The sequence below is a fragment of the Grammomys surdaster genome, unplaced genomic scaffold (assembly GCF_004785775.1).
Source record: "Grammomys surdaster isolate TR1022 unplaced genomic scaffold, NIH_TR_1.0 125702, whole genome shotgun sequence".
Classification (NCBI taxonomy): Eukaryota; Metazoa; Chordata; class Mammalia; order Rodentia; family Muridae; genus Grammomys; species Grammomys surdaster.
The window spans coordinates 725,582-750,145 of NW_021620537.1; the positions used below are offsets into that span (position 1 = coordinate 725,582).

The following is a 24,564-nucleotide window of genomic DNA, read 5'->3' on the forward strand; positions in this document are numbered from 1 at the left end:
TCGTCCCCAGACCAGCTTGTCTTCATAGGACCGCACCCACTCGCTCCTGCTCGGCTGTCATGGGCCCACTTCTGGTTTTGTCTTGCTTTGCTTCGTGGAATTCAGTGTTTCCTTACTCCAGGGAGTCCCCATTTCAGCTTCTCCGTTCAAGAGTCCTTTTGGCTTCATCCTGTGGTCCTCAGTGTCTCTGTCAACAGGGCCTAACAGCCAGACCCCACCCCGACCTCCCGGAAAGCTCGCCTTTACTAAAGACCTTCTGCTGAGCCAGTCTACCTAGGTACTGCTCCAGAGATGGAGGCTTCCTGTTCTTCACGGTCACTGCAGATAGTTCACGATGTGTTCGTCCACTGTAGGTTTTCTAACCAGTTCTCTCCGTGTGCAGCATGATGATCTAGTTCACACACATTCTACATGTACTCCAGTCTTTAGTGTGTGCCTGAGATGTCGAGTCTACCTGTGCCATTGAACACAGACATCATGAAACTGCCCTTTCTTGTGACTTAAGAAAACGATTACTACATTTTAATGGGAATAAAGGCCTCAGTGTCCACTGAAGATTTGAATCCTGACAACTTTGTACTTAATATTGAATCCAGCTTTATACAAATGATCACATACAAAATTCTTTTAAAAATTAAACTAATCTGTGTTCAGTTAAAGCTGTGGAACTGTTCCTGGCCCGTGGTATAAGTACAGTATGCTTCTCAGCTGCTTCCCACTGCTGTTACTCTATAGTCCTGTAAGCGTTATAGGAAGAGTCCTATTTATTAACTACTGCCCACTCTTTATGCCTTCCCCCTTGTCGTTTAAACATTTCCCATCCTTCAAGGCTCAGTTGATGCGGTGTGTTTCCCAGACCACCCCTTCCGCTTTCTTGGATTTGATGGTGCTTTGTTCTCCTAGCATTTGTTACAGTGACACTCACTCAGCTCTGTACAAGATGGTGACTGAAGTAGAAACACTTAAGACGTCCCTAAAATTGGAAAAATAATTTGAAATACGATAGCTTGTTAAAGCTCATGAAAAAGAAACAGAATAGCTAGACTGGACTTTATTCAGGTCATTGAAATGAGGAAAATCAGTGCTTGAAGTCAGCACTTGATTCTTACAATATTTTACATTTAAAAAATATGTATGTGGTACAATTACTGACTGGTAAAGAAGCGGGGGGGGGGGCCTCAGAAGACTCTCTTCCCACAGTGTCCCCCTCACCCACTAGAGAAAACACTAATGTGTTTCTTAAATGCTCGTGAATGGTACTTAGAAAATTGTGCGGTTATTGGTTTATTAAAGTGGTAGGAATTTAAGAATTATGTTGCTTTGGCTTTGATTTTTTTAAAAAAATAATTTTTTGAAATAATGATACACTAGCGAGAACTTCCAAAAATGATACAGCATCCTTTTCTTTTAGTTCCTAGAAAACAGCTGAGTGCTGTCCATCTGTCTCACGATAATAGCCACAAAATGCTTGGTAGATCCCAAAATAAAAAACGTTCTGTAAGCAGTTTTTACGGAGTATACCTCTGAACTGTGTCTCCCGGTAGTTGGCTGTAAAGTTGTGTCCCTTCTAACTACAGTTCGACAAATACTAAATGTTAGCCAGTATAATGTGGAACACAGACTCTGGGGTCAGATTGACCTGGAATTGTGTCCTTATGCAGGTCCTTATGTGATTAGCTAGGTAATCAGCTAGCGGGCACATCCTTGACATTCAATTCCTGACTAAATGATGATAACAATGGCCTTCTTGGAGTTCATTCAGGAATAAAACATGAGACAGGTACAAGACAGAGGTGCACACTGAGAAATAGGCGGATCACAAACTCAGGATCAACCTGAGCAAAAGCAAAATAAATAAACACATTTTGTAAATTTTTAGTAGTTTGAGTTTTTTGATATTATTAAAATGAACTAATATTTTAAGATCTGTAGTCTGTACTTTTTATTTTTGATATATTTTTCACTGAAATTCACATAAATTAGCCCTCTTAGAGTGAGCAGTCCACCAGCATCTAGCGTCTTCAGTGTTGACTTCCATTATGTTCATCCCCCTGAAGGAAACACTGTAACAGCTTAAGGAGTGCTCCCTGTCCCTCCTCCTCCTGTGGCAGCCACCAGCCTGCATTCTGGTTTGATGAACCTACCTACTGTAAGCACTTCATTGTGACCTTTAATATCTTTTCCTTTGCACTTATTTTGAGGTGCGTGCTTTATCCTTTTTCAGGAGAAATAGTATGTTCTGTACACATACCATGACTATCTGTTGGTGAATTTCTGAAATGTTTTCATCTTTTGACTGTAGAGAAAAGTACTGTTGTATATAAGTATTTGCTTAAATACCGTCTTCAGTTCCTTGAAGCATTTATGTAGGGGTGGAATTGTAAGTCACATTCTGTACTTAAAATTTTGAGAAATGTGAAAATGTTTTCCATTGTAAATGCACTTACAGTCCTGTCAGCTGTGTTGTGAGGGTTCTGGTTCCTGGGCTTTCTCATGAACACTGTTGAATAATAGCTGTCCTAGTGAACACAAGGTGGCACTTCACTGTACCTTTGATCTGCATTTCCCCATGACTGTTTGAAGCAACATTCTTTGTGTACCTCCATTTGCATATCATCTTTATTAAATGTATGTGTATGTGCCTTAGATCTCCCCTTTACTCCTCCTGTTCTACCTGTTTCTCAAATATCAATACTTTGTTTTGTTTTTATCCACTTTAAATGTATTTTTAAAATTCTTTTTGACACTTTGTTTTCTGTTCTGGGTTTTATTCCAGACCCTTGGGCTTTGTTGTGTGTTTTTGTTTTCTGCATTCTTATGTATTTTTTCCATGACTTTTTCCTAGAGTATTTTGAGTTTATTGTCTTTGCATAGCTTTTTCCAAGTATGTCTTTCATTATACAAACATCATGTTTCCCTTTACTGATACAATTTTACAAAGTCACAGGAAGTGTGGGAGCCACTGGTCCATTTAGGCCTTTTTATTCTCTGTTTATAACATCCTGTTAAGTATTTGCTATGCATGAATTTTGAACCAAATTCTATATTATAACCTTTGCTTTAGTTGTTTAAATATGCTTTCAAAAACTCAAGAGGAAAGTTCATTGTTACTCATATTCTTACTCTCCTTTTTTACTTTTTTATTTAATTTTTTTTGAGAATTCATACATTCGTACTGTTTTTATATCACATTACCCCTCCTCTTCTTCTTCCCCTCTTCCAGCTCCTCCAGTGTTTCTCTACTCCTTCTTAAATTCATAACCTCTTCCTTAGTTATTGTTTTGATACACAGAACCTACGGAGTCCATTAATGTTGCTCATATGTGTGTTTAGGGCTGACAACTGGAGTGAGCTAACCAGGGCTCACTCCTGGAGGAACCTGATTCTCCTTGTCTCCTCAGCCATAGTTACCTATAGCTCTTCATCCAGGAGTGAGGCCTTCGGAGAGTCCCCATGCCCGGTGACATGTTGGCTGCAGGACTTAAGTGATTTTTTTTTTCCTGAGATTTCTAAGGCATAGCTTCCCTGTTATATCTGGAAAACACTGTCTGACAGCAGATGCCCTGGTCCTCTGGCTTTAAACATTTTCTCCGGTCTGTGTTGTTCCCTTGGGTGTAGGGATAGTTACAGATTTGTACATTGGAATTGGGTGCTTCTTCTCAGTATTTTGACTAGCTGTGGATTTCTACACGTATCTCTCAGGATAAGTGTTTAGAATGCAGTCAGGGATTTTACTGGTTTAGGAAGGTGTCAGTACTGAGTTCTTCTCTATGGCCATGACTTCAGTCAGCTGGGTGATTGGCTGGGTTTATGGTACCAGACATGACTTCTGCCTACTAAGTTTATCTTAAGTCCAACTTGATGGCTATTGGTTACCTCTAAGATGAGATATAAGTGCCATTATTGTGCTTTTGAAGACACCTCATGTTGGTTATTGTTGTGGTCCATAGGCTTTACAGGTGGGGAGGTTTATTGATTTCTTTTTTCCTTTGGCTGCTTGCATAAAATCTTCAGATAGTATAAAAGCTAGTCTTTAGAGAAGGCCTTGGTAGGGGCAGAATGATGTGGTTTCTGCTCTGGGGACAGGGCCAGCAGCTATGGGCCTCCAGTTTGTATAATAATGTACATATTGTTATGTTCTTCTTTTGAGGAGTGTCTTCCATGTTAACATTAATGACTCCATGATAATCAGGAACAGCATGTTTCTGGGAGGCAAAGGTGTGGCTAAGCAAAATGGCAAACCCTGGGACCTTCAGGACAGCCCTTAAGGCTGTGGGAAAGAACTCTAAAAACCTGAGTTCAGAAATATGTAATTTCTCAACTAGGCAAAATATAAAGATGCAGTATGAATTTTATGGGAGCTTCACAGAGATCTAAAAGACAAAAGCAGCTGCACTGTGAGCCAGCTTGTCATAAAGATAAGAAGGGAGATTTAGGGGGTGGCTATTGTAGGAGATCACACATAGCTAAGTTTTGCTTGCAAAGACAGACAGATTCCTGAGTTCAAGGTCAGCCTGGGATAGAGGAAATTTAGATCCAGGCCCAGAATTGGTAGTTTCAGGGCAGAGTCCCACCCAGCTAGTTTGTCTTCCGTGCTTCATAAAGGCAGACAGATCTCTGAATTCTTTTGCAATGTTTTTAAAAATGTGCTTGTCTCCTAAGAATCAAGGGCTTGGGGTCATAGGATGCTGATTCACAGGATAATCAATAAGGACGCTGGAGTAACCGGCTGGATTGATATATAAAATAAAATACTGGGCTTATGATCTGCAGGAGATGAGCTGTCCAGAGAAATTTTTAGAATAGCAAGAGACAACTGCTTGGAGAACTATCTCAAGCAGAAAACAGCAAGCTGCCTGGAGATCTCCAGAGCGAGCAGAACAGGGAGAAAGCAATTTGGAAAGCTATCTCCAGCAGGAAATAGGACCCCAGCTTGGACCCATGATTTGACTTAAGTCTTTTGCCACTCTCAAACGCCCTCCTCTCAGAACCCACCTCCAGGCCGACACTGGTCCTTGGTGGCTTCCAGGTCAGTTCAGCTTCATTTCTCCTAGTCCTATGTGCAGACCGTATGGTGTCTTCAGCAATGGGGTCTCACCTTCGGTTTTGGGAGGCAACCAAGGGCAATGACAATAGTCTGTATTGTTTGACGAGTCTCTTGGAATCCCCTGACCAACAACCCAAAGGGAGGAGGTTTTCCATGCCTAGTACTATTTTTTTTTAAATATTTTATATTGATATGTAAGGGTATTTTACCTGTTGTATGTCTGTTCACCATGTATATACAGTGCTCACAGGAGCCAAGAAAAGGTGTTGAGATTGCCTGGATCTAGAAATACAGACACTTCTTAGCTGCCATGCAAGGGCCCCATAGGAGCAGCAAGTATTAACTGCTAAGTCATCTCTCTAGTCCAGGACTGAGGTTTTTTGTTAGATAGTCTATAGCCTTCCACAGTAATTACAGTTTTTGCTTAGCTGTTAAACTCTCAAAAAATCAATTGAAGAAGGAAAACCCATTGTATTTATGAATATTTTTACTGTCTTCATCTTTGTTGTTGTTTCTATTATTTTTCAATTTAAATTCTTTTCAAATTTTTTTAAATTTATTTAACCAACTCTTTTGTGTAGTCACGGGGAGCATGCAGGTCTCAGAGGACAGCTTACAGGAGTTAGTTCTCTTCTGTGTGTGTCCTGGACACTGAACCAGGGTCTTCAGGCAGCAGGTGCCTCTGCCTGAGCCTCTTTACTGACACCCCGTTTAGAGGACTTCGAGAGCCAATCTTTTAAGTTAGTTCTATCAGTGAATATTTTAAACATGTTTTTTCTTTCATACCTGTAAGAATTATCTTCCATTTTATTCTTGAAAACCATGTTCTCCAGACACAGGGTTTTTAGCCACAGTTCCATTCCTGTCACGCCCGCTCTGTGGTCCCCAGTGGGAATCCTGTGATTGATAATCTCCAGTTCTTCTGTGGATACGACTTCATCTGCTCAGTTGCTTTCAAAATTTTTTTGTTAATTATGCTAGATGGATATCTTTGAACTTTATCTTAATGGGGTTTCTTGACTCTAAATGTATGTCTGCTGCCAGATGTTGGTTTTAGCCGTGGTTTGTTGAGTTGTTTTAGCTGTCCTCTTTCTCCTTTATTATTTTTTTTTTACTTATTTTATTTATATGAGTACACTATAGTTGTCTTCAGACACACCAGAAGAGGGCATCAGATCCCATTACAGATGGCTATGAGCCACCATGTGGTTGCTGGGAATTGAACTCAGGACCTCTGAAGAGCAGCCAGTGCTCTTAGCCTCTGAGCCATCTCTCCAGCCCTCTCCTTTGTTTCTTAGAGTGCTGCAGCAGTGTTAGGTCACAGTCCAGGAACCCACAGCACACCTTTTCTCCTGCTCCAGCTCCCACGTCTCTCCCCTGCACTCGCTGCTGAGCCCACTCACAAGGCTTTTACTTCATACCCTACATTAGCTCTCAAATCTCCACTTGGTTCTTTTGGTTTGTTTACATTTTTATTGTTTATCTTACATGTGCGGGGATTATGCCTGCATGTATGTCTGTACCACATTCGTCCTGGTGCGCGTGAGGTCCAGAAGAAAACAGTGGAAAGGATACTTTCTTTATATATGATGACTAGGTCTGAATCAAAATTAAAGGCATGCACCACCATGCCTGAGTGCTGGCAAATTTTAATCAACTAAGAAGTAAGTAAATTCTAAATAGATTTTTTAAAAAAAGGTCTCCATAGGATAATTTCTTTTCTAAGTTCATTTTACTTGTGAAATCTCTGTACTTTAAAAAACTTTTCCTGTTGCTGTGACCAAATACCTGACAAGAAGCCATTTAAGAAAGGGTTTGTTTTGATTTACTGTGTGAAGGAGATACAGTCCACCTTGACAGAAAACCTTAGCAGCTAGATAAGATACTGTTCCTCAGCCTTCCGTAACTTTTCAGGATAGTGCCACAGTTCAAACACAAGAGCCTCCTGGGAACATTTCACAGTCCAGTCACAGAACACACGCGTCTGCTGTGTGTTTCAGGATTACTTGAGGCAATGGGAATTCCGTTAGGGGATACGGTGGCTTTGGAACTGTCAAGTATACTTTGAACTACTTGTTCTTTTTTCCTTATTTTGCATCTTTCTGTCCTGCAGAAGTTCTGAATCCTTTAAAAACAATCTTTTAACAGCCATTCTCCCTCAGTTCTGGGAGGGGAAGTGCTCTGAGCTGAAGCTTACAGAAACCAACTCGCCTTTCATCCTGACTCAGCCAACTTGTTCTTCAGTTCTTTGTCTACATTTTCTTTTATGTTCTCCTCTCACCTTACGATAATCAGAAGTTAGGTGTTCGTAATCTTGTAACGCTATCAAGAACTTAGTTCAGAATGGCTATACAAAGTGTACAGACGAATGAACGTGTGTATATGTATAGACTTAGGGTGTGGTGGTAAATATTGGTGTGTGATTTTTTTTAATTATTTTTACGAGCTTTTTGTAGCAAAGTTTGTAAAAATAAAATTTTTAAAAACGGTAAAGAACTTTCAGCTTTCCTTTTCTTGCAGAAAGGGCAATTGCAAGACATGAAGTCCGAGAAATTGAACAGCGCCATACCATGGACGGTCCTCGGCAGGATGTGACCCTGGATGAAGAAGACGACATAGTCATCATCTATAACAGAGTGCCCAAGACTGCAAGCACCTCGTTCACCAATATCGCCTACGACTTGTGTGCAAAGAATAGATACCATGTTCTTCACATCAACACTACCAAAAATAACCCAGTAATGTCATTGCAAGATCAGGTAATTACCATAGAGGGGATATACAGATACTTTCTGATATCTCCTCAAATTTGGTATTCCAAGGGATGAAGTATTTGGGGTGGGGGTGTAAAACAACTTTTTTTTTTTACACAAATTTAATGTTTTCCTAACGCGACACATTTTCTTGCATCTCATCTATAGTCAAAAATTTGTGAAAAAAGTGAATTGATAAATAGCTAGAAGTTTTAGGCAGTGTTTTGATATTCCTCAGTATAGAATCTCTTTTGTGTTGTTTGTTTGTTGAGACAAACTCTCTCTCTATAGTAGCTGGCTATCTGGAGCTTGCTGTGTAGACTAGGTTAGCCTCAAACATTCACATCATGCCCAGCTTAGAATTGTTTTTTGCTTTGTTTTGTTGTTTTGTTTTAACTTGACAAGTTTTCTGCCTCGAAAGTTATTTTATTGTCTCACTTATGATAAGGAAATATTGGCTTGATACCTGTACCGTTCTGTACTAGCCTCCTGAATGTCATCTTTAGTAACTCCTGTAAATATTAGCCATAAATCAACCTCCTGGAGAAGAGATTGTAGCAAAACCTCACCTTTTAATAGTCAGGGATTTTAGATGAACAAATGGATAGGTAACCTCATGGAGTAGTAATTTAAAGTGGAGGATATTGTTAAGTGAAATCTAGTTTGTCCATCTCTTCCAAAAAGCTGAATATAATTATAAAGTTCACATTGTACATCTTAAAGGCGATGGGTATTTGACCATCCTAAAAAGACACTGAAATCCAAGGTGACTCCAGATGTCACACTGGAGAAGCTCCATCAGAAGGTATCTCTACAGTCATGCTGCAGCCAGCTCTTCTTCTGACTGTTTCCACCGTTAAGCTCATCTATAACGTTTATACCAAGCAGGGAATGAAGTTGATATGTGTTCTCGTCAGAGAGCTGTTTTTGAAGGCTAATGGTATATTACCTACCCATCTGCTTTTTGACTATCTGTAGGATCCTTTATTATTTTTTTTATAGAACCAAAATATATGTCTGTTAGCCAAACCAAATAATTCCTCTGTAAATGAGAAGAAACACAAGCTTTTTTAAACCATTGGTCATTTAAAAAAAGAAGAAGGAGGAGGAAGAGGAGGAAGAAGAGGAGGAAGAGGAGGAGGAGGAAGAAGAGAAGAAGAAGGAGGAGGAAGAGGAGGAGGAAGAGGAGGAAGAGGAGGAGGAGGAGGAAGAAGAGAAGAAGAAGGAAGAGGAGGAAGAGGAGGAGGAGGAGGAGGAGAAAATTGTTCACTGTATATCTCAAGGGACGGCATACCGAATGTTACTGTTGTACACAGTGTAGTAGGTTTGTGTTGGTGCATCGCAGTGCATACTTGATTTCAAAGGAAAGTGGCTTCATCCTCACAGAATAGCTTCAGATTTCCTCAGCAGTTTTTTTTTTTAAATGTTAACTTGTTTGTTCAATTTTTACTTTTTTGTGTCCAACCTTCCAGAGTTTTCTGGCAGCCACAAAGAATCTGGCAGTGGCACCCATGATTTCTTTTCCTTCATGAGATGTAAGTGTGGAGATGCTCACCACACTTGACATTTATCAGCAGCGTGTTGATGCATTTCCCAGTTGCATGCGGATGGGGCGCGGCTTGTTTTCCTCTCAGTGGCTTGGCATTTATACACTGGAAGAACACAGCGGAGGAACAGACTTGCCAGCCTAAGGCGATTGCTTTGTACAGCGAACAGCACCGAGACCTTCTTGTCTAGAATGCTCTAGGGATGTAGTCTCCAACATTAAATGGCATACTCCAAATGTCAACCTGTAGTTCAAACCCTGCTCCTAATCAGGAGTGGCTTACGCAGGTGTCCTCTGATACAGAATGTGTAAAGTTTACTCATCTCATGTACAGAAGCCATTTTCTAAAAACAAGCCATGTTCCCGCTCCCTGTCCTTAGCATGATGTGTTTACAGGGCTCTTAATTCAATCCAAGAAGCTTCGTGTGAATGCAAAATGAAAACTACTACCATTTTTAAGTTATTTTTCAAATATCTCTATCTTCTATACTATACTTTTGCTTTGATGTCATATGTTTATTGTGCTAATGTATAATTTTCAGCTGACTGATAGGAATTTAGGATGGTTTTACTGTTCTTCTCTGAACAAATAGCTTCAAGTTGATGTCTGGCTCTGGTAAGCGTGCTGTTGTACAGAGCCTCCATTTACAGTCCAGTCAACTCAGGAAAAAAGCTGTGCTGTGCTAGGACACCCTGGTCCACTGGGACCCTCGTGTATCAGCCTCCGCTCCAGCAGCTAGTCAGCACAACACATCTTGGATACTACGCTAAACTACTTACATGTTTAATTACTTTTCTTTAAAGTTCAGAAGGAAAGCTCTAAACATTTTAGTCTGATACAGAGCTGTCCAGTGAGATGACAGCAATGCCTCTCAGCTGTCCTTGCAAAGCTGTCAGCTTTCAAATGAGACTTTCAAGTGCCTCATTTACCTTACTGAACAAGGGATATATACAAAGATTGTGCCACTTTCTTTGGGAGAAATACCAATGAAAGAAAAAGCCAACACATGCCTTTCACGGAGCTTTTTATGATTTCCTTGAGAGTCTAAGACATAGAAACAGAATTTGAGGACTGTTAAAACATCAGTGTATGCAGGGGTGTCTGCCCGAGCCTCTGGTCTGGAATAAAGCAGCTGGGACAGAGCAAGAAGGGTTTTTGAAGGAGAGACTAATAGAATATACAGCACAAGAAATTAAGTGGTTAAAATGATGTGACTTTTATTCATTAGGTTTTTGAAGTGGCCCTTAATTTAGATGATTAAAAAGAATTGTCAAGGGTTAGAGAGGTGGCTCAGTGGTTAAGAGCACTAGCTGCTCTTCCAGAGGACCCCATGTGTGATTCCCAGCACCCACATGGTACCTCACAGCATCTGTAATTCCAGTTTCATGGGATCCAAGTCCCTCTTCTTGCATTTCTGAGCACCAGGCATACATGTGGTACACATGCAGACAAAACATTCACACATAAAAATAAAATGGATTTTTTTTTAAAAGGAGTTAAAAACAACATTATTTCAGAGAACATCTTGTGACTGTTCCTAGTAGGTATGTGGTTTTTCTTAAATCTATGCTGCTCTTAATATTTTTAAGTCGATTATATGTGACCAGTCTTGGTTTAAACATTGCAAGTATCTAGCCCAAAGGACCACATAATAATATAAATCGTGTGTGTGTGTGTGTGTGTGTGTGTGTGTGTGTATGTGTGTGTGTTTCTTTAATTTACTCTCAAGCTGACTTGTGTTCCTTTTTATTACAGCTTAGGGTTCGCTATGTGCTGCAGATACTTCTCAGAGAAACAAGCTAGCTAAGCTTTTGGAACCTATAATACATAAGCTGAATATTGGTTAAAAATGCAGGTTCTTATGATGAAGGACCAAAACGGAGCTTCTTGTAAATTTTTAGAAAGCTTCTTCCACTTGATGTTCATGGAGCAGTGAGTTAGAACAACAAGTCAGTAGCGATATACAAAGACTCAGGTTAAGATCTTCCCGGGAAGTTTTATTTATCATTAAATTCCTGTTCTTTTTTTTTTTCCCAAGAAGTCTTTATTATTTTATTTATCAGAAAAGTCAACTGAGGCATTTCTAGATTTACAGTATGTTTGATATAAAAATAAGGATTTTTCCAAAATATATACTAAAAATACAAAACATAGGATCAAAAATACAGAGGAAAATCATATTTCTGTCACCCAAAACAAGAGCTTGTGGTTTCCTCCAACTGCACACAGTCGGAGTGTTGTATGCCAGGAAGACCAGATCCAACAGCTATAGAGGCAGTGAGGATGGGCTCAGAGTGTCCTAAATGATGGATCTGAAACTGACTGGCCATTGCTTTCCCTACAACATCCATTTCTTATCCAGGCCAATAGACCCATTTCTGTGGTAGCTTTTGACTTTCTCGCCAAGCTCTTACCCGGCAGATGAAAGACCTCTTAGGTCACTGACCCTGCCAAGCCATCCTCCCTTCATGGCACCGGCTCTTACCTTTTCGTAGAGTGCATTTCTCCTTCAGTTGTTCTCATGTTGTCTGTTTGGTGTTGCATGTTCAGTGACAGGCTCCTGGACCTTGCCTGGCCATTCTGTATCATGTTACTTACCACTTCCAAGGCACTGGCTCCACGTCACCCCTAGTGCTGGTCAGTTTATGCAGTTACCTTACGTATTAGTTTGGCTTCTCCCTGTTTTCTTCTATTGTAGTGTAAGCCCCTTAAGGGCAGACATCTCGTTTGCCCACTGTATGCCTCATGCCATGTGCCTTGAATGGTGACCAAGACATGGAAGATACGTGATACATTGCTTGTTACTTGATGCATGTGTAAGCAGATGAGCCACCCTACATGTTGGTGGTAGTCCTTAGCTATCCCCAGTACCATGGCTACAGCTGTAAGCAAAGTAAACTCTGCTTGATGAGAGTTTATCTCTGCCTCTTGGCTGATTTAGGACTCATCCCCCAAAGCAGCTCAGATCTGAACCTCAGTCCCAGTACCATGTGTTGGAGGTCAACTTCTTACCTATCTGCACACGACTTTTCCCCTTATTATAGAAAATCTTCTCCCTGGTCTAGACTCAAAAAATATGCCTGTGGCTATATAAGGAATGTTTATTTAAAGTAAATTTATCAGTAGGAGTTGGTGTATAGTAATTACTCAAACTAATAATAGTCTTCATCTCAATAGATAGTAATTACAACGTTGGAAGTAGGCCAGGGCATTCGGGAGTACTCCTACTCCTTCAGATACTGGAAACGAGTCCTTTTGTGATTGTAGATATCAGAGTGTAGAGTTGAACTTACTGAGAATGTAGGCCAACATTCCTGCGCTGGCGCTGCCTTGGCTTTTTCCTTTAGTGTTGGTTCAGGTCTGATTCAACAAGCAAATAAATCATGTCCCACCCTCTGCGCTGCTTCTGGTTTCCCTAAAGGTACATTGTGATTACTTGCTAGCCCAGCTCTGCTTGAGTTATAAAACCTGACAGAAGCCATAGTTTAGAATCTGCTCCAGGCTAGCCATAAAAATGTTATTTTCATGTACTGGATCTAACTACTCCTTCTGAACCATCCTTGATAGCATGCTTCAGTCAGAGTGTCGAAACTCTGAATGCTCTCTTCTGTCTTTGTCAGTGTCCAGTGCTTTCAGCCTCCTAAAAATCATTTGATGCTCTTGGGTTTTATTGCCTTTCACCTGGCGTATAAGGAAGAGTCTGTAAAGTGCACTGGTTCCTATGGGCCGAATCCCCGTTGTAGAACTCCAGAAGAAAACAAACTGAAGACAAGCCAGCAGTGCAGGAGTGAGAAGACCAGAAATGACAGATGCAGGAACTGACAGATGAGGCTGAAGGAGGGAAGGTGGAGGGAGAGAGGGAGACAGTTAAGAGATAGAGGATAAGCATGAGCCATGGCTGGGAGGGAAAGTGGCTCAATGGATACTTCCAAAGGGAAGCCTTCAGAACCATCATTCTGTAAAGGCTGTCTTACAGCATCTCCATGGAGACCAGCTTTGAAGAAGGGTGTGTGAAAGTTCTGGACATACACGGCACTCCTGCATGTCCCAGATGCTTTCCAGAGGAGAGAGTGAAGGCCTGCCTAGCCCTGCTTAGCCCAGCTAACACTGTTTACCCCGGCTTCCTGTCCTGCAGAGAGGCTGAGCCATAGCCTTTTCTCTTTTCTTTTCTCTTTTTTTTTTTTAATTTTTAAAAAGTTTTATTGGATATTTTATATATTTACATTTCAAATGTTATCCCCTTTCTCATTTCCCCCCCCCAGAAACCTCCTATCCCATCCCCCCCTCCTCCTGCCTCTATGAGGGTGTGCTTCCACCCACCCACCTACTCCTACCTCCCCACCTTCACATTCCCCTACACTGGGGCATCGAGCTTTCACAGGACCAAGGGCCTCTCCCTCCATTGATGCCAGATAAGGCAGTTCTCTGCTACATATGTCTCTGGAGCCATAGGTCCCTCCATGTATGCTCCTGGGTTGGTGGTTTAGACCCTGGGAGATCTGGGGGATCTGGTTGGTTGATATTGTTGTTCTTCCTATGGGATTGCAAACCCCTTCAGCTCCTTCAGTCCTTTCTCTAACTCTTCCATTGGGGACCCCATGCTCAGTTCAATGGTTAGCTGCAAGCATCCGCCTCTGTATTTTTCAGGCTCTGGAAGAATCTCTCAGGAGACAGCTATATCAGGCTCCTGTCAGCATGCACTTCTTGGCATCCACAATAGTGTCTGGGTTTGGTGACTTTATATGAGATGGGTCCCCAGGTGGGGCAGTCTCTGAATGGCCTTTCCTTCAGACTCTCCCCTTTTCTTTATTGCAGATTTTCTTTCTCTTTGCCCTGGTAGCAGGGACAGCTATTCTCTCCAGGCACTCCTCAGGGGGGGCTGCTTCACCTCCGGCCTAAAGTGCAGGGCTGATTGATCATACACTAAACCTCCAACATTAGAAGGCAGAGCAGACTTCCCTCTTGTAAAGTGACTATTAAGGGATAGGAAGCTGACCAGCACAAGTATAGACAAGAGATCCTGTGTGTCTGGAAGAGCTCAACAGTAACTAACAGTCTGGGGAACTTAAAAGTAGTAAGAACCCACCTGAAATTGCCTCAACTGTAATGTCAACTTTAGGTAAAGCTTAGAGTCCTACACGGATGCCTGTACTGGGCCTCTTGGTTTCACTCCTCAGTGCTTAGCAGCCGGACATGACTGAAAACATAGAAACAAGCAAATCTCCCTGAGGAGCTTAAGTGTCTGTCTGTGGGACTGTGGCGGCGGTGAGCATAGAGGACTGGAAGCAGAGCTCTGATGGAAAGGATGAGTAAGTTTGTAAGGAATCAAGAACACAGCAACAGTGTTTTGAGATTGCAGACGTAGAAAATCACTTACTTGAGTGCTAGGAGTCAAACCTAGGTGTCTCACATGGTAGGCAAGTGCTCTGTGGTGGTTTGAGTAGGTATGCTCCCCCCCTCCCCCAGACTCACATGTTTGAATGCTTGACCCATAGAGACTGGCACCATTAGGAAGTAAGTGTGATCCTGTTGGGGTATGTGTGGTCTTGTTGGAGGAAGTATGTCACGGGGGGTGGGGGGCAGGCTTTGAGGTGTCCTGTGCTCACACTATGCTCAGTGTGGCACACAGTCTCCTTCTGCTGCCGATCTTCAAAATGTAGAACTCTCAGTTCCTCCACATCTGCGTCAGCTCCTCTCATGTCTGCCGGTGTGCCATTGTGCTTCCCACCATGATGATTATGGACTAAATCTCTGAAACTATAAACCAACCCTAATTAAATGTTTGCCTTTATAGGAATTGCTTTGGTCATTGGTGTCTCTTCACAGCAATCAAACCCAAACTAAGACCCACTCTTCACTGATTTACACTCCCAGTCCAGTGGTGAATATTTGATTGCTGAGGAATTGCCATAGTGGTGAGCAAAATCTGAAATTTTCAATACCCGAGTTGCACTGGCATTTATTTGATTTTGCAGTATCAGGAACTAAACCCAAGGCTTTGCACATGCTAGAAAGAGGTCTATCGCTAAGCTACGTTCTTCATCCTTAAGAAATGATGTCTGTTCTTTTTTTTTTTCTTCTTCAAGTCCTTCTTGTTTGTCTTTCTGTTGAAGTGGAACTGTGGTAAGTGGAGAGGCTGGGGATAGGGTTGCTGAGTTGATGGGACAGTTGCCTTGTATCTGCAAGACCATGGGTCCAATATCCCTCCCTAGACTACACATGCACACCAAACGCACATACACATGCATGCACGCACGCATGATCAGCAAGCTGCATAGGCTGATGATTGATGGTTTTCAGTGTCTTTATAAAAGTAAAGGCTACAGGATTTCCATAATATTCTGCCTTTTCTTCTGTTCTTTGCCTCTGAGGAATGCCTCCTCAGTCCAGCTGGAAGTGCTTTGATTTGTGACTGTTTTTGAAATGCTTGCACTAGTAAAATGCTTGCATCTAGTATGCTCCAGGCATTGCTGGAGAGGTGGGAGTTACAGAGAGAAGGGCAGTAGCCAGGATCCACTGCTCCGGCCCTCCTCTTTGTTTTATGTACTGTAGTACTTAGATGATTATCGAAAGACCTGCTGGATTTCAGTGTTGTCTTCTGAAACAGCACAAGAATGTGGCGCACAAGTTTTTGCAGCCCTCAGACCTTTGTTGTAAGTGCCACAAAAGCAGCCCCACATTAACGGGTTAGGAGCTGGCTCCTAAGCCCACACCTTCTGAAACAATGTTCTTTATTGAGGTCCACCACTTCCTGAAGGCTTATTAGAAATGCAGAATTCCAGGTACTAACTGTGTAGGAATCTGTCTCAACAGAAATTCTTACTGCTTTGCTTTGCACTTTGAAGTTTGAGAGGCCCACAGCAATCTAACCCAGCCTCCTGGGCTTCCCCTCATGTTAAAGAACGCAGGTCAGATGTGCCAGTCAGCCTCAGGATGTTGCAGGCCCATGTGGACCATCCAGGAGTGTTTGGGGAACAAGAGGATGCCTGCAGTGTGCGTCTGGCTCCCACCCTGATTCTCGAGTCACGTGCTCTCTCTGTCTGCATGCTCTGTCCTCTCTGACGTTTGCCTTCTGCCGAAGCATCTCCTTAGAACTCAGTCCAGCACCGTTTCCACTTCCTCCTAAGCCACCTCATCCACACCAGATCTCAGCTCTAGAGAACAAAGCTGAGTTTCTGAGTAAGCCTCCAGCTTTGAGAATCACCACCCGTTGTCTCGCCCAACCCATGTGTATATGGATTTGCTACCTGCATATATGTGTACATCCTGTGTGCATGGCTGGTGACCGCAGAGGCCAGAAGAGGGCGTCAGATCCCCTGGAACTGGAAGTACAGGTGGTTGTGAGCCACCATAGAGGTGCTGACAACCCATCCAGAGTCCTCTGAGACAGCAGCTGGTGCTCTTAAGCACTGAGCCATCTCTCTGGCCACGCTTCATTTTTGGTAGCAATACTATAATTGGTTTTCATAGGACCCAATGTAATTAACAACAGGTACACTTCATGTCATCATGCAGTTTGTTCTTCATTCTCTATATGTTTATTCTGCCTGATGCTTAATTGTAGAATGAGTAGGAAAGACCACAAGAACCTCATACACACACTTGTATGTATTTGGCTCATAGTGTTGTTACTGTCATTTACATCAGTGTATTGGTTAATAATGTGTCCCTTTAAACCTAAACTATCCCAGAGCTGTTTTCCCCCAGCAGGCACTCTAATGTGTGACTGTGTCTGTCCTGTCCCTAACCCACAGAGGCCTTCTGTAGGAAGCAGCTGTAATAACTGCAGCCCAAGGTCAGTGCTGTAGAGTAGGTCCATGTAACTCAGATCTAAATGTCGGTGGAAGACTGATACATCATCGGAAGTGTAAGCTCTGACTCCCGGGACTGATGCCACAGCTTGCCTTCCCTGCAGTGTAGACAAGTGGGCCTTGCCATCCCTGTGTGTGTATCTAGTCTCCAGAAGAAAGTCCTGACCAGCTGCTGTTTATTGTACAGATTTGATTTCCTCTGAGAAATTGTGTAGCTGCTGGCACACAAACTCTTTAAATTAACTACTTGTTTTCTTTTTTAAAATTCTCAGTTCTTTAAAAATAATTAATGTACACTTATGGAATTTTTCATGTTAACTTTTTAGATACTTCCAATTCCAGTAAATTAAGAAGTACTTGGGAGCTGGAGAGTTGCCTCAGCAGCTGCACAGTGCTCTTTGGTAGGACCTCAGTTCAGGTCCCAGCACCCATTGGGCAGCTCACAGCAGTCTCACCCCAGCTCCAAGAGAGCTAACCCTGCAGACACCTGCGGTCACACTTACACTGCCCAAAACCACACATTAAAACTAAAAGGAAACTTTAGGTATTTGGGTAGTTTTAATGTTTTATTTGATCAAGCTTATATAGCCACTTTTGGAAATCTTATAATCGTCTTTATTTTGTTAGTCATATTTTGACTTGTTGAGGCATAAATAAAAAAGAATGACTTTTTAAAGTGATTGTTTTGCCAGTCAGTGGTGGCACACACCTTTAATCCCAGCACTTAGGAGGCAGAGGCAGGTGGATTTCTGAGTTCGAGGCCAGCCTGGTCTACAGAGTGAGTTCCAGGACAGCCTGGGCTACACAGAGAAACCCTGTCTCGAAAAAGCAAAAAGAAAACAAACAAAAAACAAAAAAAAAAACCAAAGTGATTGCTTTTCGAACGCTGTGTCAGAGAAGAAAACATGTAATATGTAGAATGAGCTGGTATGGTGGAACTCTAAAAGCCCAGGCCTTGGGAGGCAGCAACAGGGGGACCAAGAATGTGACGTCACACGAGATATGATGAGCATGAGTCTAGCCAGGGGTGTGAACCCCTGTTTGTAAAATACATGTATTCATACGCACACAGAATGAATTCCTAGGATTGGAACGTTGCTTGCTTTTTCAGTGTGTATTGTTGATAGGGGGTGTATTTTTTTCTGTGTGCTGGCTGTCTTTATGTCAACTTGACATTAGGTTGGCTCACCTGGGGAGAAATCTTAATCATGAAAACACCTCCATAGAATTGGCCTGCAGGGAAGTCCATGGACCATCTTCTTGATAGATGACTGTGTGGGCCCACCAGTGTGGGCAGCACCACCTTGGGCAGGTGGTCTAGGACTGTGTAAGAAAATAAACTGAGCAAGTCAGGAGGAACAAGCCAGGAAGCAATGTTCTTCATGCCTCTGCATCAGCGCCTGCCTGGGGCGTTCTCGCAGTGACTTCTCTTGATGATGGACTGTCAGTGAAATAAACTTTTTGTCTTGTGTTTGCTCTTGGTCATGGTGTTTTATCACAGCAACAGAAAGGCTATTGAAGACAGCAGGGTCCGATAGAGGAACAGAGGAGGGAGGATGAAGGCACGTGTTTCACATTTCTATCATGTATATGCATTATACATGATATAAATTTAACCCTGAGTTAAAGTGGAGTGGGTTGGAGTGGATCAGTGATCCGTGGTTAAGAATACTTGTTCTCCAAATAACCTGAGTTTGGTTCCCAGCACCTACCGTGGGCAGGTCATATCACCCATGCCTCCAGCTCCATACCTTATGGCTTCTGTACATGTATGTACAGAAACATGCAGACACATGCACACACATCCATATAAATAACCTTATAAAGGAGAGCGAGTATTAGACTGTCTTGTACAGTGTTGTCTGGGTAGTCCAACAATGGCTGCCTTCACACACTGGAGCCACAGAGAACCCTGCACCTGCTCAGTCCACGAGGCTCAGTGCCTCAGGAACCCCAGCCTGTCTCTGAAAGTCTGGAGGGTCCCTGGAGAGCAATTCACCTTCAGTTCATGTTTGAAGCCCGATGGAGCAGCTACAGTCGCTGCAGCAGTGCAGACAGCTACAGGGTGAATGAACTCTCCAGCAAGGTGCAGAGGCAGAGGGGCAAATACGGCCTTTACCCAGGTCTCCTTCCATCTGCCTGAAGATGCTGCCTGTATCCAGTGCAGCCCCACTGCAAATAAGCCCACCCAGAAATCCCTTACAGCTGTGCCAGCCGCTTTCCTCTTACTGATTGTAATGTCGTGAAGTTGGCAATGATGATTTACCCTCATGGTGGTAAAGTACACCCCAAATCCACCTACCACCGTGTGTAAATACACTGACTATACTGCACATGGGTGTGGTCAAGTAGTACAGACAGACTGCACTGACTGTTCTTACTTCAAACCTGTCTTCCAGCTCCATAAATGCAGGCACTGGGTCCTGTTCCCGAGTGGGAGGTGGTTTGCCGTTGACAAAATCCGCTCTCTTTACGTTGCAGTGAGGTAATGAGAATGTCCTCCTCTTTTAGGTACGCTTCGTAAAGAATATAACCACCTGGAATGAGATGAAACCAGGCTTCTATCACGGACACATTTCTTACTTGGATTTTGCAAAGTAAGTAGCATCCAGAGTGATGTACTGAAGAATGTGTGGTTTGCCATCGGCCTATGAGCTCCTTAAAGTGTTAGGAATACACTGACAGGCCACTTTTAGATTTTAATATTCCTTCCAGTGCTTTACTGCCCTCTAGTGTTCATAAAATGACATGTCTCACGCTAATTACAATTCCCATTCTGTTAAGGATTTTGTGGCAGTTTCTCACCTGTGCTGGAGGCCAGCTGTTTACTCCATGAGTGTGCAGTCAGTCAGATGGTGGCTCACCAGGTCACTGACAGAGAAGAAACTCTCTCTCAGTTTTTGGTACCCTAATATGCTTCTCCTTGAACCACGTTGTATCTGCTTTGAAATTATGAGGTATAAGGGGAGACTTTTTAAAAACTAAGAATTCTCTTTTATGTTTGAATGTGATTGTGTAAGTCATGGTAATTTTGTCTTAATTCTCTTAAAGAAAAGTTCAAAAGACTGCAGAGTATAAGCAGTGTTCAGGCATTCTGTGGCCCCCTCGGGAGCCTTTGCTTCTTTAAGGAGTAATCAGAAGATTGGTTAAAAGGAATAGTCTAAACATACGATCCATTTGGGCGTTCTCTGTGGAACACATGGCCCCATTACAATAAAACCTCACATCCAAACGCTCTGCTAGTAATACTCCGGTAACTTCAGAGAGACAGCAGAGGATGACTGTCGACAGTAGGCATGTACAGCTCCGTGCTACCTTAGCAGCTGTGTCAGCTGTCAGTGAAGCGCTGTCTCGCTGTCAATTTCACGTTTTAGGTTGGAAAAGAAAAAGAACAGAACGGTATGCCATGGGGTCAGACAGTGGGAAATGCTAGCTTCTCTGGAAATCATATAATTAAAGAATTGCCCGACTTGCACACATAAAGTGATCCATCCTGATTCCCCTCCTAATCCCTAAGATCTTTTAGTAACATCATAACTTTCAAGTTAAATGTACACTTTTCTATAAATAATTCATATTGCAATATTGAAAGCATTTCATAGACTACTTTAAAATAAACTAAAAATTCTCTCTGCAGAGACCCTGAACCAGTTTCATAAACTTCATTCATATGCATATGTTCCCTGAGGGCTACATTATCCTTCACTGAGTGTTTGTTACCCTTTCACCTAAATGATTTGGTGCTTTCTCTCTCTCTCCATGGCCTGGTTTCTAATATTGTAGGTTTTCATTATTAAAATTGTATATGGAGTGCTTTTGCTCTGGGCACAGTCTTGTATGTAGAACAAGGCTCTGGTGTTTACTGAGGTACTTGGACTCAGATAAAGCGTTTTAAAAGAATAATCTTATTAAACACTGACAGCAACACTGAGTTTGAATATTTTCATAGTGGCTCATGTTACTGGAACTAAGTAATATATTGTAAAATTTTTTAATAAAATAACAATTTTAAATGAATAGCTAAATGGAATCAATTAGAGGAAATTGTTTGATGTGTTCTAATGTATATATTCAGGAAATATTGTAGATGTGACCATTCCTTTACTTGATAGTCATAGACTTCGTGATTGAGGAAGAAAGACAGAAACATCATTTACCAATTTTAAAGTACTCTACTCTTCAGAACATAGTATTGAACTGAGAATGGTGGCGTATACCTGTAGTTTAGTTACTAAAGAGACTGGTGGTGCAGGAGGATTACATATTTGAAGCCAGCCAAGACAACTGATTCCATCTCACATTTTAAAATGAGGGTCGAGGAAGACAGCTCCATGGGTAACATTGTTTGCATGAAGATCCAGGTTTGAATCCCTAGAAACCATGTAGAAGCCAGGTATGTAGCTCAGGCATTTACATATGATCCCAGCGCTCATGTGGAGATGTGGAGGACAGAGGCAGCAAGATCCCTGGAAGCTCACCAGCCAGTGAGCCTGCTGGCGGCAGCAGTGAAACCCTGTTTCAAAGGAGAGGGAAAGGATGGGCCAACAGGAAAAGTTGTCCTCTGACCACCATATACCGCAACACATGTACTCCTGTGTTCACATACATGGCACATGCACAACACAGGTAAATGATTTTTAGTGTCAAAACAAGTTTCTTGAGCTATGGCTCTGTAGTAGAATAATCACCTAGTCAGGATAGAAGCCCTGGGTTTACTCAGTCCCTGTCACTAACACACACACACACACACACACACACACACACACACACAAGCACTGTGTGTGTAGCTAAGGGCACTGGCTGCTCTTCAGAGGATTATGTTCTGCCCCCAGCATCCATGCTGTGGCTCACAGCCATTTGTAACTCAAGTACCAAGATTTGATGCACAGATATGGTGCACAGACATTCATTCAGACAAAACACCTTACACGTAAAATAAGTAAGGTCTCAAGAAAGGACAAAGAAGGAAAAGCAAGCTCCTGTGTTCTTAGCAGGAATAGTCTGTGCTTGTTGGAGTTCCTTAAGTTACTTGCCATTATAGAAAAAAATGGAAAATTCGTGGGGGGAAAGGTGTTTAATTTTTCAATTTTCAAAGTGAAGAGATTATGCTTTACTGAAAATTGAAACTATTTATAACTGTCCTATATAAGTGCTTCTGTCTGAATAGGAATCATCCTAACAGATCAATCATCCTTGATACCACAGCACCATCGGTGAGATCAGCAGATGCCAACATTCAGTATGAGCCATTTATGGCCAAGAGTTCCATACAGCTATGTACATCACGAGATATGATATATGACTGTTCCTGGCCAGACTTAAGCAGACTAAATGGCTGGCAAGATGGCTGCGCTGTGTGGCCCAGATGCCATTTTTACTGTGCCCATTTTCTGTTCTAACCCCTGCCTCCAGCCCTTTATGCCTATATAACCCTTCTGCAATTACAATAGTTCATTACTAGTTTCAGAATGAGTTCACAGATTATCTCATTGAAGTCTTGCTTCATACATAATAAATGCCACCCAGAGTGTTCACAGACAGCTGTACATTGGTTAGAAAGACGTTTGTAATGGGCTGTGTCCTGTTTGCTACCCCCTGGCCTATGTATCCAGACTAGGGAGACAAGGAAGATGCAAGCATTCTGGAGTGAGGTCTGGCTCACAGCTCATGGGAAGTAGAGGAGTTTCCCGGAGAGCCATCTAAGGAATGCCCTGTCTTTTTCCTCCTTTCAGCTTCTCACATGGCTGTCTCTTTAAGCTGAAATGGTTCCTGTGTATTGCCAGGGCCTCTCTGCTGTGTGCTCTCTCACAAAACAGTGTGAGTGGCTGGTTCCCACAGTCTGTCCGTCCCAGCTAATCAATACGGAACACCTGTGTGCTCGGCCGGCCGCTCACCCTTGTGATAAAATCCGAGACAGAAGCACAACAGCCAGAGCTTTCTTAGCCTCTACTACTCCTAGGTCATAGTGCTTGCTACACATCTACAACATTCCTGTTTCCTCTTTAATCGTTGCTGGTTTCTGAACGCTCAGAAGACACCATTCAGCTGGGGTGAGCATTAGCAAGACAAGCTCAGAGTTGATTTTACGTGAGCCCAGTAGCTCACAGGTACCGCAGGTGTCTGATGAAGGCTGATAGTACTGTACACAGTGGTCATCAGGGACACAAGAGTGTGTCACAAGCCTCTTCATTCTGAAACAGTAGCCACTCACCTCTGAAAAGAAGAATCATTGTACTGTACTGCTGGAATCTTCCAGTTATCTCACACATGACGCACACAAATGAATGCTTAGAGCCGTCTGCAAGGCCTGCACTCCCCAAGGCCTCCCGACCTCTTCTCGCCGCCTTTTACTCTCCCAATGCTGCAGCCACATTCTCCATTCTCCAAAAGCTGCCACTAGAAGCTTCCAGACCTTCATGCTTGGAGGTTCCCTCTTCCCAGAATGCTTTTCCCCACCACGTATCTACATGTGTCCCTTTCGTATGTAACATCAGTGATGGCTTGGTGGAAGATGGCTCTGAACTGTGTTCTCTGTCCCCGGCCCTGGTGCCCTCCTCTTGTTTCGCTGACACACTGTCAGTATTTAACCATCAGAGATGACTGATACTGATATGCACTGTGTCTGTCGCCAGGTACAGCTTCTGCCTAGAGTAGCATTGAAGAAAACAATCAATAAGGTGGCATCTAAGATGTAAGACGACCGAGGAGGAGCTGGGGCGGAGCTGGCGCCATTGTTAATTTTGTGGTGCTAGGAATGCAGTCTAGAGCCCTGGACAAGCTAGTCAAGCTACACCCCAAATCCCAGACGCTTAGGTTTGATTCCAGCAGTCAAGGAGGTTTATTTCAGGTTTCTGAAGAGCAGGTGATCTAACACATGGTGTTTTAGGGAAACAGTTGAGAATTGCCAGGTGAGTAGACAGGAGGCCCTGGACACCGGCGCATCGCTGTCTGCTGCCGGGCACTGCAGAGGTCAGGTCCAGTTTCCTTGGGATGTGATAGTGGTTTGTTCAGCTTCGCTGCACTGCCCTTGTGCACTGGGCAGGTCGTCCCCCTCCTCGTTTTGCAGGTAAAGACTGTTGCCTGGCAATGAGTCCTAAGGTGTGGTTCTCATAGGCTGTTTGTCTGGTTCTAGGTGGATTCTAAATGTAGTGTTGGTGCTGCTATCCCAGCTAATCGGTGTCTGCTATGTTCCTGCAGGGCTCGTGGATAGTACTAGCAGGCAGAATGCAGCTTTCTTAAGAAGGCTGGGCAGCTACCCTCATAACCTGGGTGTAGTACAGCAGCTTCAAGCGTGGGACACCTGTCGGTTTCTACAGATGAGATCGTAGGACCTCTGTGGTAGGCCTTGTCAAGTCGGGCCCAGCAAATGTGGCCCTATAGGAGGACACTCAGGGTTTCTAAAGGCT

At 42.8% G+C, this 24,564-nt stretch overlaps 1 protein-coding gene across 2 annotated transcripts in view; it reads left to right on the forward strand.

Moving 5' to 3' along the window:
- Hs2st1 (heparan sulfate 2-O-sulfotransferase 1) overlaps positions 1 to 24,564 on the forward strand; it is a 140,090-nt gene that overhangs the window by 99,841 nt on the left and 15,685 nt on the right. For both annotated transcript variants that reach the window (XM_028788137.1, XM_028788138.1), the window contains exons 2-3: positions 7,568 to 7,806; positions 19,670 to 19,755. In XM_028788137.1, coding sequence (XP_028643970.1) covers positions 7,568 to 7,806; positions 19,670 to 19,755 — 325 coding nt within the window. The remainder of the gene's footprint in view (positions 1 to 7,567; positions 7,807 to 19,669; positions 19,756 to 24,564) is intronic.